This window comes from Sinocyclocheilus grahami, unplaced genomic scaffold (assembly GCF_001515645.1).
Source record: "Sinocyclocheilus grahami isolate Dianchi unplaced genomic scaffold, SAMN03320097.WGS_v1.1 scaffold517.1, whole genome shotgun sequence".
NCBI lineage: Eukaryota > Metazoa > Chordata > Actinopteri > Cypriniformes > Cyprinidae > Sinocyclocheilus > Sinocyclocheilus grahami.
In genome coordinates, this window is record NW_015505696.1 from 561,956 (window position 1) to 578,274 (window position 16,319).

At 38.8% G+C, this 16,319-nt stretch overlaps 1 protein-coding gene across 1 annotated transcript in view; it reads left to right on the forward strand.

Moving 5' to 3' along the window:
* Positions 1–273: 273 nt before the first annotated feature.
* LOC107554860 (uncharacterized) overlaps positions 274–16,319 on the forward strand; it is a 31,938-nt gene continuing 15,892 nt past the window's right edge. Inside the window, exons 1-8 of the mRNA XM_016237498.1 lie at positions 274–551; positions 8,809–9,006; positions 9,954–11,862; positions 12,588–12,752; positions 14,183–14,306; positions 14,652–14,745; positions 14,928–15,014; positions 15,365–15,481. Of these exons, the coding sequence (XP_016092984.1) occupies positions 549–551; positions 8,809–9,006; positions 9,954–11,862; positions 12,588–12,752; positions 14,183–14,306; positions 14,652–14,745; positions 14,928–15,014; positions 15,365–15,481 (2,697 nt within the window). The 5' untranslated portion in view covers positions 274–548. The remainder of the gene's footprint in view (positions 552–8,808; positions 9,007–9,953; positions 11,863–12,587; positions 12,753–14,182; positions 14,307–14,651; positions 14,746–14,927; positions 15,015–15,364; positions 15,482–16,319) is intronic.

Genomic DNA, 16,319 nt, shown 5'->3' on the forward strand with positions numbered 1-16,319 from the left:
TTAGGGAGGGTTTAGTGGTGTGTTTGTTTGTCCCTGTGTGTGTGTGTGAGTGTGTGTGTGTGTGTGTGTGTGTGTGAGAGAGAGTGTGAGTGTGTGTGTGTGTGAGAGTGTGTGTGAAGGGAGGTCCTGATTTGCCACTGAGAAAAGTATGAAAAGCCTTCAGGGGGATTTCCTCTGAAAGAAAGACCTCCTCCTCCTCTTTTCTGACCCTTTACTTGCTCTCTCTCTCTCTCTCTCTCTCTCTCGAGCACTTTACAGTTGAGACAAAACGGTGCAGTGAGCTGACGACAGACTACTTAAAACTTTGCATTTCCCAGCAGACGTCGTACTCTTGTACAAACTTGCAATAACTTGCTAAACAATGGCTGTAATCCACATTAGTCCGAATCTACCAGCCGTCCCAAACTGGACACCATGGAAGCACCTCTGGATATGAGACTATCATGGGAATGCTGCCATTACCAATCCAGAACTAAACTGGGAATTTTTGTCTGCTGGAGGCACAGATTTTAGGATGACAACTCAGTAGCCGCGATTCAGTCGTCAAGATGGTAAATAAGACTCGTTCATTTGACTTTTTACACACACGGTTGGTGTTGTTGTGCCACTGACCTACTGAACCACTGATAACTGGACTACTGAACTAGTGATAGCTGACTGCTGTTGTAGTAGGTGACCATGATTTAGTCCTCATCATGTTTTAATGTTCATTTAGCATGGCTATAAGTTAAAATAAATGTTTTGTCACTTTTTACACTTTGTTGCTGCAAAAGTTTGCAATGACTTCTTGAAGTTGGTCTTAATTTATGTTACTGATAAAAATGAACATTCTGAAGTTTGAACAATCACCGTTTATGGTTAAAACACTTTATTATGTACTTTAAAAGACCTGAATGTAGTGAGCAAAATGGACTTGTGATCAGCTTCTGTTTTCATATTTATTTGATTCTAGCCCTTGGTGTGGCGATCTTGCAGTAAGAATAAAATGGATTCATCATTCGCAGTTGTTTATAAATGAAAAACCTCCTGGATGTTCAGTGTGGTCTCAGATTTTTCTTGAGATCCTCAGCTTGACCCACTTTCTACAGTATATTGATGGTTTGTTTTGCCTCTCTGAATGACTGATGGTGTTTGGCTGAGAGTTGAAGCTTTATGTTGTGTTTTATTTGAGTTAGGCAGGTGTGTTTAATCTCTGATACTGCAGTGATTTACACACTAAAGAGAGCAGATCGAGGTGTGTTTAAGGCATGTTTGAGGATTCAGACCTTTGGAGTTCATGCCAACTGCAATATGAACCTGCAGAGCAGAAACCAGTCTACACTCCCTTTAGATGATTATATAGCTTGTACTGTATTTATCTGTCATTTCACCAATGTTCCGACATGTGGTGATTTTCTGATATTTCTGGTTTTATTGACAAATGAGAAGTGTAATAATCCCATTTATTGTCTTCACAGATAACATAAAAACTTCACAACAGACATACAATGAGCTCTGAGACTAGTGATGTTATACTACCGATCAAAAGTTTGGGGTCAGTAAGAACAATTTTGCAAGGATGCATTAAATTGATCAAAAGTGACAGTAAAGACATTTATAATGTTACAAAAGGATTTTGAAAATATGCTTAATAAATGCTGTTATTTTATACTTTCTATTCATCAAAGAATTCTGAAAAGTAAAATGCATCATGTTTTCTGCATAAATATGAAGCAGAATTTTCCACATTGATAATAATCAGAAATGTTTCTTGAGCAGCAAATCTGCATATTAGAATGATTTCTGAAGATCACGTGACACTGAAGACTGGAGTAATGGTGCTGAAAATACAGATTTGATCACAGCAATAAAAATAAAAATAATAAAAATATAAAAAATTTTTTTACAGTAGTACATGCTGTATAGAAGCTGTAGTGTTCAACTTCAATGTAAAAATAGTTTATTTGCCAAATTTTCAGAGAGAAAATTTAAAGTACACTACTACTCACTAAGTATTTTTTGTTGATGTTCAAATACATTTATTATCATATTGCAATACTTTCATCTCAGTTGTTTTGGTTCAAAGCTTAGAATTTATTACAGAATGGTTTTGGAAAAAAACAAACACTAAATGCTTATTTTGTAGGAACATCAGTAAAAGTCTCCTGAATTTTTGTTTGCCATAATTTATGGTAAAGCAAAGCGTGCTAAAATAAAATTCCCTACTGTAATTTCTCATCTACACACCTTTCTGCATATGACATGCACAACAGATCGCTAAAGCGATCTGTTGTGCATGTCATATGCAGAAAGTGTGTTACAGTAACACACATGGCTTTGACGCTAAATAAAAACATAGATGTGATCATGTGACGTTAGACATGACCGGTTGCAATATACACATAGAAGTGTTGGGATGTCCTGTGAGAGCTGTTTGGAGCGTTGAGCAGGCCGCTCACCTGCACACTTGATTTCTTGTGCAGGGGTTCAACTGACTGTTTGACAGCTGTTAGACTAAACTCTCACATTCATATACATACAACAGTCACGCTGTGCTCGGGCCTGTTAGCAGCTCTCACAGACCTCGACAACACCAAACAAACTCATGCCTTCTGGCATCTACCTGTCACAGGATTAGTGTTCAACACAGACACTGTGTGTGTGTGTGTGCGTGCGTGCGTATGTACGTACATACATATATTGTACAATATTGTACATTATTATTATTATTATTGTTATTATGAATGTCATACAACCAAAATATGTTTTCATTCATGTTTTAATTCATACAGTGTTGTATAAATAAAAAATTTGTAAGCATCTTATATACACGCAATAAAACCATGGAAATTGTTTTTCTATATATATATATATATAAATAAATAATTTGGTATATTCTAATTTGATTACACTTTAAAAGAACAATTACATTGTTAAAGTTTTGTGATTTAATTTCATTAGACACCATTTTTTATGATACATTTGTATTCATTCAAAAACATTTATTTAGGGATAAATAAAATACATTTAATTGGGCCCTAAATAAAAAGCTAGCCTATTTTGTGGGGTTTAATTGTAAACAAACAAGTTATGTTTATTTAAACACTCATGCCTTCTGGCATCTACCTGTCACAGGATTAGTGTTCAACACAGACACTGTGTGTGTGTGTGTGCGTGCGTGCGTATGTACGTACATACATATATTGTACAATATTGTACATTATTATTATTATTATTGTTATTATGAATGTCATACAACCAAAATATGTTTTCATTCATGTTTTAATTCATACAGTGTTGTATAAATAAAAAATTTGTAAGCATCTTATATACACGCAATAAAACCATGGAAATTGTTTTTCTATATATATATATATATAAATAAATAATTTGGTATATTCTAATTTGATTACACTTTAAAAGAACAATTACATTGTTAAAGTTTTGTGATTTAATTTCAGTAGACACCATTTTTTATGATACATTTGTATTCATTCAAAAACATTTATTTAGGGATAAATAAAATACATTTAATTGGGCCCTAAATAAAAAGCTAGCCTATTTTGTGGGGTTTAATTGTAAACAAACAAGTTATGTTTATTTAAACAAGTTATGTTTATTTTAATGTGTTTATTTCTCAGGGTATAAACATGTGAAATGCATTTGCTCCCTATTAATGGCATAAAATACATATCTTGAAAAATATTGATAGTGAATGATATGGAAATAAATCTTGTCATAATTCTTTTATCCTCCAGCCTTAGCACATCACTTAGATAAAGTGATACTCTAAAAGTGGATATTTACAAATCCGCATTTCCATCACTTTGTTGCGCTTATCACAATGCATTCTGGGATTAGTATTCAGTGCTAATGATGCTGCATTAGGATTTGGATAAAGTATGTTTTGGAAAAGCCTTCACGTGAAGAATGTACCTATGACTCCCTAAAATACTGCCTATGTAGGGAGCTCACTAAGCTTTGGATTAAAGCCCCAGTGGGGTTTTACAGATTTGTTTTGGCATAATAAATAAGTTAGTGGGTTACAGCTGTTGAAACACTGTCGGTATGATGCCTTAAGGATAGGAAATAAAATAAAAAGGAAATGGAAAAGGTTTTTCTTGTAACTCTGCAAAGTTAACACATCATTTTACTGAGGGTAACCACCCTGTGTCTGACATGTCATAAAATATATTTTAAGGGCTTTTTATAACCATCAACAAACTGACTGTGATGTTTTGTGCATTTTCCTTCGGATCTTCTTACCTTGCCGAGTTTCTGTCAAGCTCACAAAGAGAAATCTGATGATTTACGGCTGTTTGCTATTAGCATGCGGTTCATCATCCAGATGTTCCCAGTCACATGGTGTCCCAGTGCCCTACAAAACATCCTAGAAATAAAGGGGTTTTCTGAACGGCACATACACTGGGTTGCCAGATCATAGACTAGTGATTTTAAATCCAGATTTTTAGGGTGTATCTGCCAAAACTGTGGTAACGTTCTCAATTCTTCCTTTCACTTTTCCACCAGACGTAATGCTCCAATCATTCTGAAGTCCAGGGAACTGTAAGCAAGCATGTGTGCTATACAGCCGTAATATGTTTGTGGTCTTTCGTGTGTTTTGAGTTGCCAATATTTATTTTGGAAACAAGTCCCAGGACCCTCAATCAAAATCCAATGAAATATGATATCCGGGATCATTTGGAGTCAGTCTTGCGGTCTTGGATCTCAGCGAGAAACCACAGAGCGTTGCTTCATCAGCAGGGTATACTGGGGAGAAAGTCAATAAAATATACTAGCTGTAAAAATAAGTTGGCAGCGTGCAGAGACAGACGTGTTCGCGAGACCTGCAGATGTCAGAGGAGATATATGGACAGAACAGCACTTTAGTTTGTCCGCAGTGCATGGATTGCAAAAGATGCAAAGAATGCAAGAAATGTATGAAGGCGATTTATTCTAAGCCAATGAGAAATGCATTATGGTCTGAGAAATGCACTAAAATAATAAATATGATCAAGATGATGCATAGACAAATTATACATTGCACCAAAAGTGCTACTGTGAAAGCAATCTTAAAACCACTGTAGAACCTTTATTTTGAAAACTGCATTCAGAGTGAGTTAATCGAGGAGTAGCTTGTCAGATGTTGTAGATGTTTGTATGATGAGTGAGGGTCGTGGTGTGAGAAAGCTCCATTGTGCCAAACTCCCTCTCTAAGGAGTTAAAGCACAGTGGCACAGAGACAAAGACAACACTGTCCTGAAGAGGGAGGAGAGGAGGAAGAGAAGGAGAGCTGCTGGGAGAAACAGATCACAATTACTGGAATCTGACAGCTGAAATGAGAGGCTTTCCAAAGCATACAGATGATGAAGAATCCCGTTCAGGTTAGATTACTGTTCATCTCAAGAGTGCACATGGACTTTCTAACTTAAAGCACTTGCACTTTTAACATTTTTGTGTCCTTTGTGCAACGCTGAACTGAATACAGAGCTTGAAAAGAGGGTTTTAAAGGCTCTGAGTGCCTCTTTTGTCCCATGCCACATGCACAAGTCAAGTCTTATTATTTGACTGTATGAAACATAATTTTTTGCATGCTTTTCGTCAACTATTGGTAATTTTGACTTGAACTCCGATAAACACAGCTTCCTCAAAACACACTTTTACACTCTTTCTAAATTCATTTGTCAACTGATAGAATTCTGAAGTTTTCATGCAAAATGTCACCCCCGTGTGATTTCCACCAAAGGTCTTATTTTCACACCCGTGTTAGACACATATGCCCATGCACAAACAATTATACAACTGTCGTGAACGCATTTGCAACATGCAACTGGGCATCTGTGGGTGTTTATGGAGGAAGACCATGTAAATGAAGCTTTTCAAGAACCACATCTTATTTCTAAATAAAGTCTAAAACTCAGTCTGTGCATTTGCAGTTGGATTCCATGTCTAAAGACCATGTCTAAATCTGACGTTACAGCATTGCCTCTCTGCAATTACAGTCAAAAACGGCCTTTGCATTTTAGCGCACATAAGTTCGCCAACCCAGGTATGCCTGAAACCTATACTTGACATGTACAGTACTTGCACAAAAATGACAAACCTCCTAGGCCTTGCGCATACGACTTTGTACACGTAGACACATACTTGCAGGGCACTGTGCTTAAAATGTAAGATTCTTTAAACAGGGACCCAAACCTCACATGATGTCTGTTTAATAGCATTCTGTCCTGGAAATGACATTTTTATTATTTTTGGAATGAAATGGCCAAAATTGCTAAATAAAAATCATCCATTGCATGCATTTTTTTAAAATCCTAAATACACACAATTAAATATTTTCACACTTTTTGCATAATGAATAAAAAATTAATAGAACTGACTGGAAGACACACAATAAAAATCTTAACTGATACTGTTGTGTCTTTAGTAAGCGAGTAACCTATTAGTGATGCTTGCCTTAGCAAACAAACACCACTAAATACAAGGCTGCTGAGAAACAGGTTGTTTATTACAGGCTGTGCATTTATGAAATCATCTGCAAAAAGCTTCAGAATTAATGACAGCTGAGCTTTGGTGTGTTTCAAACATTATTGAAGCTTACAATTACCTGTTGAGCTCCGTGTCATGCAATTATAGAGAGACATGTGCACTGCCAAATAAAAATATATTTTAGCAACAGATATTTATGTGTAGATTTAATTGAGAGTTGTCACACCAAAACTGTACTTTACAAAAACACTGAGAAATGCAATTGACAGAGCCTTGAATGCAAATACCAGACTACAGGAATAGCTCCAGGCTCCAGATATACTTCATTTGGGATCCTGAGGATTTGTTAAATGAAGTTTGACTTGGACGTGTTTGGAAAACAGAGGTGTGGACATGTAACCACATGCACCTGGGACGGACCACCCGGAACGAGACGCAAGCATGGGCCAGACAAACTACTTTGGTTAACGATTAAACAAAAAGGCTATTGTTTCTTTCCACAATTGTTCAAAATTATTAATCATTAAACTCATTGTGGAAGGTCCTGTTCTAATTCCGTTCAGAATCACAAAACAATGCACACTGAAGATAAGCTTACAATTCGAATTGCTTCAAATCAAGAATATCAAGCAGAAAATAGTGAGAACGTGAGAAAGTCTAGCGCAGTTAAACATCAATGTGTGCATACTTCATAGATGAGTACATGACGAAGCAGACATCTAATGTCTGTATCATTCAATGACTCAAACTGGGGATTCTCCAGTAATTCAATAAACTGCAGACTTGGAGGAATCATTCATGTCTGTAGCCTACCGAAAAATGTAACACTGCTAAACAAAACCTAAAATGTTAAAACTAAAAAACTCAAAATGAAAGTAAAACTCTAAACTAAAAGGAAGGGTTTTGTTTATGTTTGTTCTTTCCTAAGTAGACATAAACTTCCTCTCTGAGATCACACTGTAATCATCTGAACCAGGAAGCCACTACGTCTGTTTGGCTAAAATTAATAGACTAAACAAACAACTTAACACGGCTAAAGCATGCATTTCTCACTACGGTTAATCATTGGCTTCATAAAAAAATTTTAAACATGCGGTTTAAGAGTTTCAACCTCTAACTTGCAGTAGATGGTTATCCATTCTGTAACAGGTTTTGTCTGTTTAAGGTTTAAACCAAGGTCATCCAGACTGGAGAAGAACAGATTTCACTAGTATTCCAGACAGCATTTCCTGTGCTTTTCCCACATCTGCTTTGTACATTATTCCAAGTCGGACACAGGAAACGTGAACCCAACGTCCTCATTACGGAGGACTGGCTGAGAAAAGAACATGGATTTGGACTTGTAACTCAAAGGTCATCGGGGTGGTGGGGGAGGGGGTCTGCCCACTGCTCCGGGTGTGTGTTCACGGTGTGTTTGTGTGTGTGTGTGCCGTCCTCATTACGGAGGACTGGCTGAGAAAAGAACATGGATTTGGACTTGTAACTCAAAGGTCATCGGGGTGGTGGGGGGGGGGTCTGCCCACTGCTCCGGGTGTGTGTTCACGGTGTGTTTGTGTGTGTGTGTGTGCGCGCGCTTGGATGGGTTAAATGCAGAGCACAAATTCCCACACTTCATGTCACTTTTTGTTTCACTTTTTCAGACCATGTGTTTTCGTTGTTCTACCTTGTATTACTTGTATACTAATGACACAAATCTGCTCTGCATGAGGTAAACCATCTCAAATGAGGTGTATCTGTCTTGGCCAAACTCACAATTTCAAGTCCCAGAGACATTATAAGCAGAAGGAGATGGCCACTAAAGGTAAAATAACCAGGAGAAATTGTAATACTTCTGTAGATGTCTTTCTATATAAATCACCTTTGTTCAAAACATGAACATTAACAAGGCAACAAGCCGACTGGCTCTTTAACTGCAAGGTGCCATACTTACAGCAGCATTATGATTTCTTCCATGCATATATGATAACCTAGCCCGTCTCTTCCACTTAAATTGCCTTAGGCAAGAGACACACTGCTTTCATACGGTGGACAACAGAACGGAAAATGTGGATTTAATTAGGCCAAAATAGTGAAACCTTGACATGACACAAGCTTCATTGTCTCTTTGCCTGGCTCTGTAACAAGTGAGATTTAGGAGGGTTGAAATTATGAAAAGGTTTTGCCACAGGCGTTTGACAACAACCTCATTTTACATCTGTAAACAAAGCATTTAGGGATAATGCACAATAACTGCAATATCATATAGCCTATCATGTTATATGTAACCCTGAATTTTTTTCATACAAAGAATTGAGTTATTAAGCCTCACAAATAAAGCTCTCTCTTTCTCCACCTCAGAACCCTTCCTCTCTGGACTGGTCCATTCAGAGCGCCCTGTCGTCTCTTTTCCCTCCGTTTGAGGCTACCGCTCCTACTGTTCTCAGCCAACTCTTTCGCACCATTGAGGAACGTTACCATGGAGATGCACTGCAGTGCCTGCTGAACTTCCTTATCCCAGCCAAACATATCCTAGAGAGCGTGCAACAAGCAGCCTGTGTGAGTACAACACGCTAATCACAGCAACAACAAAAAAAAAGGCCATCGGATTTAAAATTCAACAGTGCCTCAGTAAAAGCCAACCATCTAAAATGGCCAATAGCCTACCTACCAAGTGACTTGTTTTAATTTAATAATTTAAAGAAAAATTTCATCCAAAAATGAAAACATTTTCATTATTCACTCCTATACATCAGCCTCATGTCATTCCTAACCCGTATGACTTTTTTTTATGTGGAGTACAGAAGGTTGTACGTGGTCTAAAGGCTTGCATATATTCCAAGTCTTCTGAAGCCATACAATGAGATTTGAGAACTGAAGCAAGGAGAAAGAATTTTAATGAATAATGTCTTTAAAACGAAGTAGGAAATTTCACAATTGCAAAACTACCATTTCATCTTATATTGTTTGGACAAACAGCTATTAGTGCTCAAAACAAACGTATTCCACACTTCAACTTTAGTATAAAGGTTTAGAAGACTTGGAATATAGGTTTGCGTGGGCTACTTTTATGATGCATGACAGGTCATGCTCAGTGTATGCTTTCAGTGTATGGAAAAGGACAGTGAGAATGACATAAGAGTGAGTCAATTATGTATTTTCATGTTTGGGTGAACTAAGCCTTAAAGAGTAAAATATGATAGCATGCAGGGCAAGATGAAAGCAGTTTCCTGCACACACATTTCTTCCATGTGGACTTTTATGGCACAGATCCCACAAGCTACTTATCCTTGTCCATTTAGCACAATATTGATTAGTTTTATCTTCAGAAAGAACAAAGGCCTTCCAAGGCAGCTTCTTCTGAAGGGGATTCAAGAATGTTTGCGTGCCAGTTAATAAACGGCATCAAGACCCAAGCCATTAAGGATCTTGTGGTCATAAAATCTGTCAATCCAAAATGATCTGCAAATCAACAAACTAGTTTTGCCCTTTCTTTCTCCCACTAGGCTGCATACTCGGATGTCCTGTTCCGGTGTGAGGGTTGGCCATTGTGCCTGAGAGATCGTGTGGTGATCCAACTCAACCCCATCAACCCTTTACTGCTCCGACCTGGAGATTTCTACTTGCAGGTGGAACCTTTTGGAGAACAGTCAGCCCGAATCATCCTCAAAAGTCTTCTTGTGCAGGAAGACCTCTTGGGGCAAGAAAATCTGGTGCTGCAAGCTGGTTCCAGGTTGCTGGAGGGTCCTGCAATTGAGGGGACACCCATCCCTGAGACATCTTATCCATGCATATTCACGGAGTCTTGGCTAAGGGAAATAAATGAGGGACGTCATGGAAATCCTCTATGTCAGTGTGTGCTTTCCTCTGACCAGGGGGTTGTGAAGGTACCTTGGACCGAAGTTGCCAATCCAGAATTCCTTGACAGGCCCAAATCTAACATCTGGCCTGAAACAAATACATGCTCAACTCCAACTCTCTGTGTGAATGATCTTAAAATTAAGATTTCAGAGAACGAGTCACAGTCACTGGTACCTGTAGGCCTCTTACCACTTAAGATGGAAACTAGGATCCTTCCAGCAAATGATGGGATGGCGGTTTCAGTTCAGCTAGTGGAGGGTGGTAGCAGATTAGTGAAGGTTGACCAGGGACATCCAATAAGCAGTTTCGCTGGAAAACCTGTCGGCTGGGTATCTCCCAATACCTGGGACAGCAGGCACAACCGAGAGCTGGAAGGAGAATATGTGGATCTGATGGAGTTCAACAAAGATAAAGAAACTTTGGTACTCAACAAAATAGCAATGCCCACAAAACAACTGGGCTTCAAGTTAGTCAGGACGGCTCAACCTGCCCCAAAAAGTAATGTTAACCTGTGTGGAGAGGACTGCAATCCTTGTATGCAAAACAAACCATCTGAGAGCATGCAAAATTATCCAGAATCCAAATGCAGGTATAGGCAGTCTTACATGGCAGCCCTCCGAAACCCTGTGAATTTTGAGAGAGCAAGTATGCTGCCTTCCCTAGATGAAACAAGGACAGGTGTAGGGGAGGTTGAGCCAAGCTGTGAGGGACATGGAGTTGGCCATAGACTTAAACCTTCGAGTTGTACATTTGGCCAGACACCAAACCAAGCAGACAGAAACCCGATGCAATCCTTTGAGAACTCAGTCCAACAAAAGCAAAGCCCAAAGAACTCAAGTCAGAGCATATCTCATGACCGTAGTTCAAGGGAGAATGCAGAGTCTCTTGACCAACATATGACCCAACAGATCCCTAGCATGGTCCAAGCAAGACAACAACACAAGTCATTCCTCACTGGGCAACAGGATCTCCATCAGACTGCACTTGAAACTAAGGCATTACCTGACAAAAGACACCACCTTCTGAACAACTCTTTTAGACAAGATTCATTTCAGATGCGGATTAGCGGCCACAAGCACGCCAAAGCCCAACACTTACCCAAAATGGGACTCAGGGCTTTACCTGACCATGGTGGTAACAGACAAGATGCTAATCTATGTTTGCAGGGTTTCAATCCAATTCAGCACGCACAGAAACAGCTAACACAGGCCTCAGAACAAAAACCTCCTCTATTTCAGCCCCAGTGCAGTCAGATCCTGTTCCAAAACGAGAAAAGGCCTTTGGATTACAAAGTCCTCTGTGATGACAGACTCAGTGCAAGAGGCCCAGGTTCACCTGTACAGGTGATCAAAGGTAAAAACAGGTCTAAATCCCACTCATCCTCTTCAGTCTCAGAAATAACCAGAGAGTGTCTGCAATCGCACAAGCTTGCCAATAGAAGCCGCAGTGATGTCTATCCAGAGATCATTCCCATGTTGCCTGCTGTCCAGGGAATAAAACACACAGCTAATTTGGTGTCCCCAAAATTAAACAGGCATCAAGAAGCAAGAAAGGGTAAGTAGAGTAAGACTTCTGCATGTAAAAGGGACTTGTGTTTCTGATTTGTTACAGGCATTTTGAAGAGTCGAATACGAAAAAAAATCTTCTAACAATTCTTTGCTGTGGTTCCTTGCTGTGTGTGTCAACTAATTGCATACAGATTTTACCCCGCATTTCCATTTGTTGTCAAAAGAACATCCGAAGCAACATGACATCTGGCCAACATGCTGTTTTTTAGATCTTTATCTTTAAATGAAAAGCATGTTCAAACATGACTGATATGAACAGTTGCAAAAACGCAACTACTATGAGGCCATGTCTAGTTGCTGCCCACCATGACATATCAACTGATTTACAGACGACCTTGACCCTGGCCATTTGCTGAGGAGAAAATATACCCTTCTGAAAGGTCATCTTAAAAGAGAGCAATGTGACACTGGCCAAAGTTCAAGTGTGTGCAGAGCGTTCCACAGGGGGATTTCTGCAGTCCTTCATCTGATTTCTTTCTTTAGCAGAACAGAATGAAAGCATTCATGAGGACCAAAGGGAAGCTGTTAGATGTCTTTGTAAATGGGAAGAGGAGGGCGGTGGCTTTAGTTTTTTTTCATGATTTTCTAATTTTCACATCTCTTCAATCATGCAATAAGTTAAGAAAAACTGAATTAGGTATTTAATCACCATCTTTTGTGTTGGTATATTTACCAGTGTTGTAAATAAATGTAATTTCTCGTCTTTCTAAGAAGTCTACTCATCTGGAAACCCAGCTGTTAATGGAGTAGAGCTCCAGAAATCACATGCTGAACAGCTCTTGACTGGCCAGCCTGAGAATGGAGTTCAGGCAACTTTACATTCCCAGGACTCCACAATCAACAGACTTCTCCAGCTTGGCATCATCTGTCTACCGGGTATGCCTCCTAAACAATTTTTAATTGTGAATTTATTTGTTGTGGTGTAGTCTTTAAAGCTCAGGGCTAGGACTGATCCATGCAAAGACTAATATATAAACAACTGTTCCTTTGAGCAAGAATTGTTCACTCAAACATTGAAATTGTCACATTTACTGTGTTTCAACAACAAAAATCATATAAAAACAGTCCATACATCATCTGATGACACATGATACAGTAAATTTGTTTGAAAAACAGATACAAGAGAACCAAAAGTACCATTGTTTAAGGCAGGGCTGTCCAAACTCGGTCCTGGAGGGCCGGTGTCCTGCAGAGTTTAGCGCCAACCCTAATCAAATACACCTGAACCAGCTAATCAAGCTCTTACTAGGCATAGAAACTTCCAGTCAGGTGTGTTGAGGCAAGTTGGAACTAAACTCTGCAGGACACCGGCCCTCCAGGACCGAGTTTGGACAGCCCTGGTTTGATTCAATACAAGGAGAATCATCAGTGACTAATGTCAGTTCTCACATAAGACTATTTCATGACTTCAGAAGACTTGTAATATACTGTAACACACAACTTGTATGGAATACTGTTATCATGCTTTTTTATTTAAGCTTGACAATAATCTTCCATCGAGTTTCTAAGTTATGCCTAACATCTCATTTTATGTTCAACCCAAGTAAAACAACAATTCAGGGTACAAATTACATGAGGGTACAGAAAAAAACAGCATACTGAAAAAACAACATAATAAAAGTCTTGAACATGACTTTCTAATGCATGTACGGTTGTATCATGATTGAGTACATTTGTTTTTACTTTGACCAGGGAAATGGTGAGCAAATAAGCAGGCTTTTTTTTTTTACTTACAAAATTTACAAGAAACTATGAGAAAAACAACCAATGTTATGTTAAGGTGACAAGAAAATTACATCATGATCACAGAAAAGACAAAAATATTAATATTCGATTAATATTCGAGTAAAGTATTCCTTTAACACCCAGATTGCTTCAGGGGGTCTGAACCTATACGCAAGTTACTTTAGCTAAATTCATCTTCTAAATGACTAGCCTACTTGCTTCTAACTTTCTACATGCACATATGTTGCACATTCCACTCTAGATAAAGCTAAATGCATCAAATATAAATTTGGATGGCAGGAAACGTTCTGACTCTTCTCTTGACAGTTTTTGAGGCCTGACAGTTTTGACAAGCCTCTATAATATAGCAGTTAGCATGCAGCCACGTGCAATCCCAATACAGAAAATACACAACTTTTCTGAGTCTCCAGACAATAGTGATTTATCTGCTTTTGCTCTTAAATTCGGTCATGTTTGTTGCTAAAATGACAAAGCCATTACACACATGCACAGAACATATGGTCATTCTGTTAAATCGTGTTGTTTTAACTCAACATGTTCTCTTACGTGTTCAATACCAGGCAGTCGTGACAGAGCTGGCCGCGCCGTGGTTGAGGTCTACGGTGGCAGGAAAGGCTGGGCGTTCTCTCAACTCTCTCCTCAAGAGTTTTGCAGACTGTTGCTTTACCTGCACTCCATTCCCAGGTACCAAATACAGATCAATCACCACAAGAGGGCAGTAAGAGACATTAAATCTAGAATTGCCATCCTATTTACAAGAACTGAAAAATCCACACGCTTTTAAAATAGATTCAAATGTTGATGCCAATGATTACTATATGAAAAAAAAGTGCTGCACATTTTCAATGGCTGATGGCTGTTTTGATGGCTGTTAGTTGCTTTGACAGTATTGAACTTGAACTATGGTTATTTCATTCTCCTGCCACATATGTCTAATTACTCTTAAACATATTAATTCATTCATTCATTTTCTGTTCAGATGAATCCCAGAATCATATATGATGTAAATTAAGATGCATGTTTTTACAGGATGGAGGTCAGAGAGCTGGGACTGACCGTAGTGATTGACAGCAGGAAGTGCCCTCTGCCCTCTGTGTTCTACAAATCCCTGCTCATGGTTCAGGTGAGGATCTGCCAAGAAAACTATCATCATCACCAACATCAATGCAAACCTGAACACATCCTTCATATGCACACATTCTGTAAATAATATGTCCAATAGATGGCAGTCAAGAGTGCAATTGTAGTCACTCTGCATGTTTCACACACTATTCCATATGTCTGGTGTATGCATGTGTTATACAGGAGCAGGCCCTTCATGCAGTGCACACTATCTTGATGATTGTTGATAAAGACGCAAATCCTCGACCAGAAAAACATCTTGGTCTACAGGTAGTTAACACCCCCAAACACACTCGCTGTACCCAGCAATTACACCATCATGGAAACCTGCAACCCTTTAGAATGATTTCTGAATGATCATGTAACACTGAAGACTGGAGTAATGATGCTGAAACTTCAGCTGCGCATCACAGAAATAAATTACGTTTGAACAGACATTCACATAGCAAACAGTTCTTTTAAATTGTAATAATATTTTACACTATTACTGTATTTTTGATCAAATAAATGCAGTGAGCAGAAGAGACTTATTTCAAAAACATTTAAAAATTCGTACTTATGCTTGGGTCTCACACACACATGCAGTACATTATGTTCAAGTGCACGGTCATTTCTTTCAGATAGATGTTGCGACATCACTAAAAGCTCTTCATAAGACGGTTGATGGACAGCAGTTGACCTCTGACCTTGGCGGAACCTTCCCTTACAGTCATGAAGACTGGCTACAGTTTCACCAGGTTAGGAGAAGAGCAGTCACAAAAACACCAATCAATGCCCTTCTGACTGATGTCTTTAGCCTTTCAGTGCATACTGACGCTCTTAAAGGATCACTCCACTATTTTTGAAAATAGGCTAATTTTCCGACTCCCCTAGAGTTAAACAGTTGAGTTTTACTGTTTTCGAATCCATTCAGCCGATCTCCGGGTCTGGCGGTAGCACTTTTGGCTGTAGCTTAGCATAGATCATTGAATCTGATTAGACCGTTAGCATCTCGCTCAAAAATGACCAAAGAGTTTCAATATTTTTCCTATTTAAAACTTGACTCTTCTGTAGTTAACATCGTGTACGAAGACCCACGGCAAATGGAAAGTTGCGATTTTCTAGGCCGATATGGCTAGGAACTATACTCTCATTCCGGCGTAATAATCAAGGAAATCAGACCCGGAGATCGGCTGAATGGATTCGAAAACGGTAAAACTCAGCTGTTTAACTCTAGGGGAGTCGGAAAATGAGCCTATTTTCAAAAATAGTGGAGTGTTCCTTTAATGTAAAGTTTACAGGTCCAAACTGATTTCAAATGTAGAATTTCTGCCATCACAGTTTTGTTTTATCATTATTTGCATTCTTGCAAATTTGAGGTGCCCCAGAGTGAGTGTAGCCCAACATTTCAATGACTAAAAGTACTTGTTTTTTTTTGTTTGTTTTTTTGCGTAAGCACTTTAGTAAATGTGCATGCATTGGTGCTTCGAGTCCAACTTGCGTCATTCATTGTTTCCTGTCCTCTCTCTCTCTCTCTCTCTCTCTATGATCAGTAAAGTGGCAAAAGGCCCACAATATAAATGATGCAACAAATAG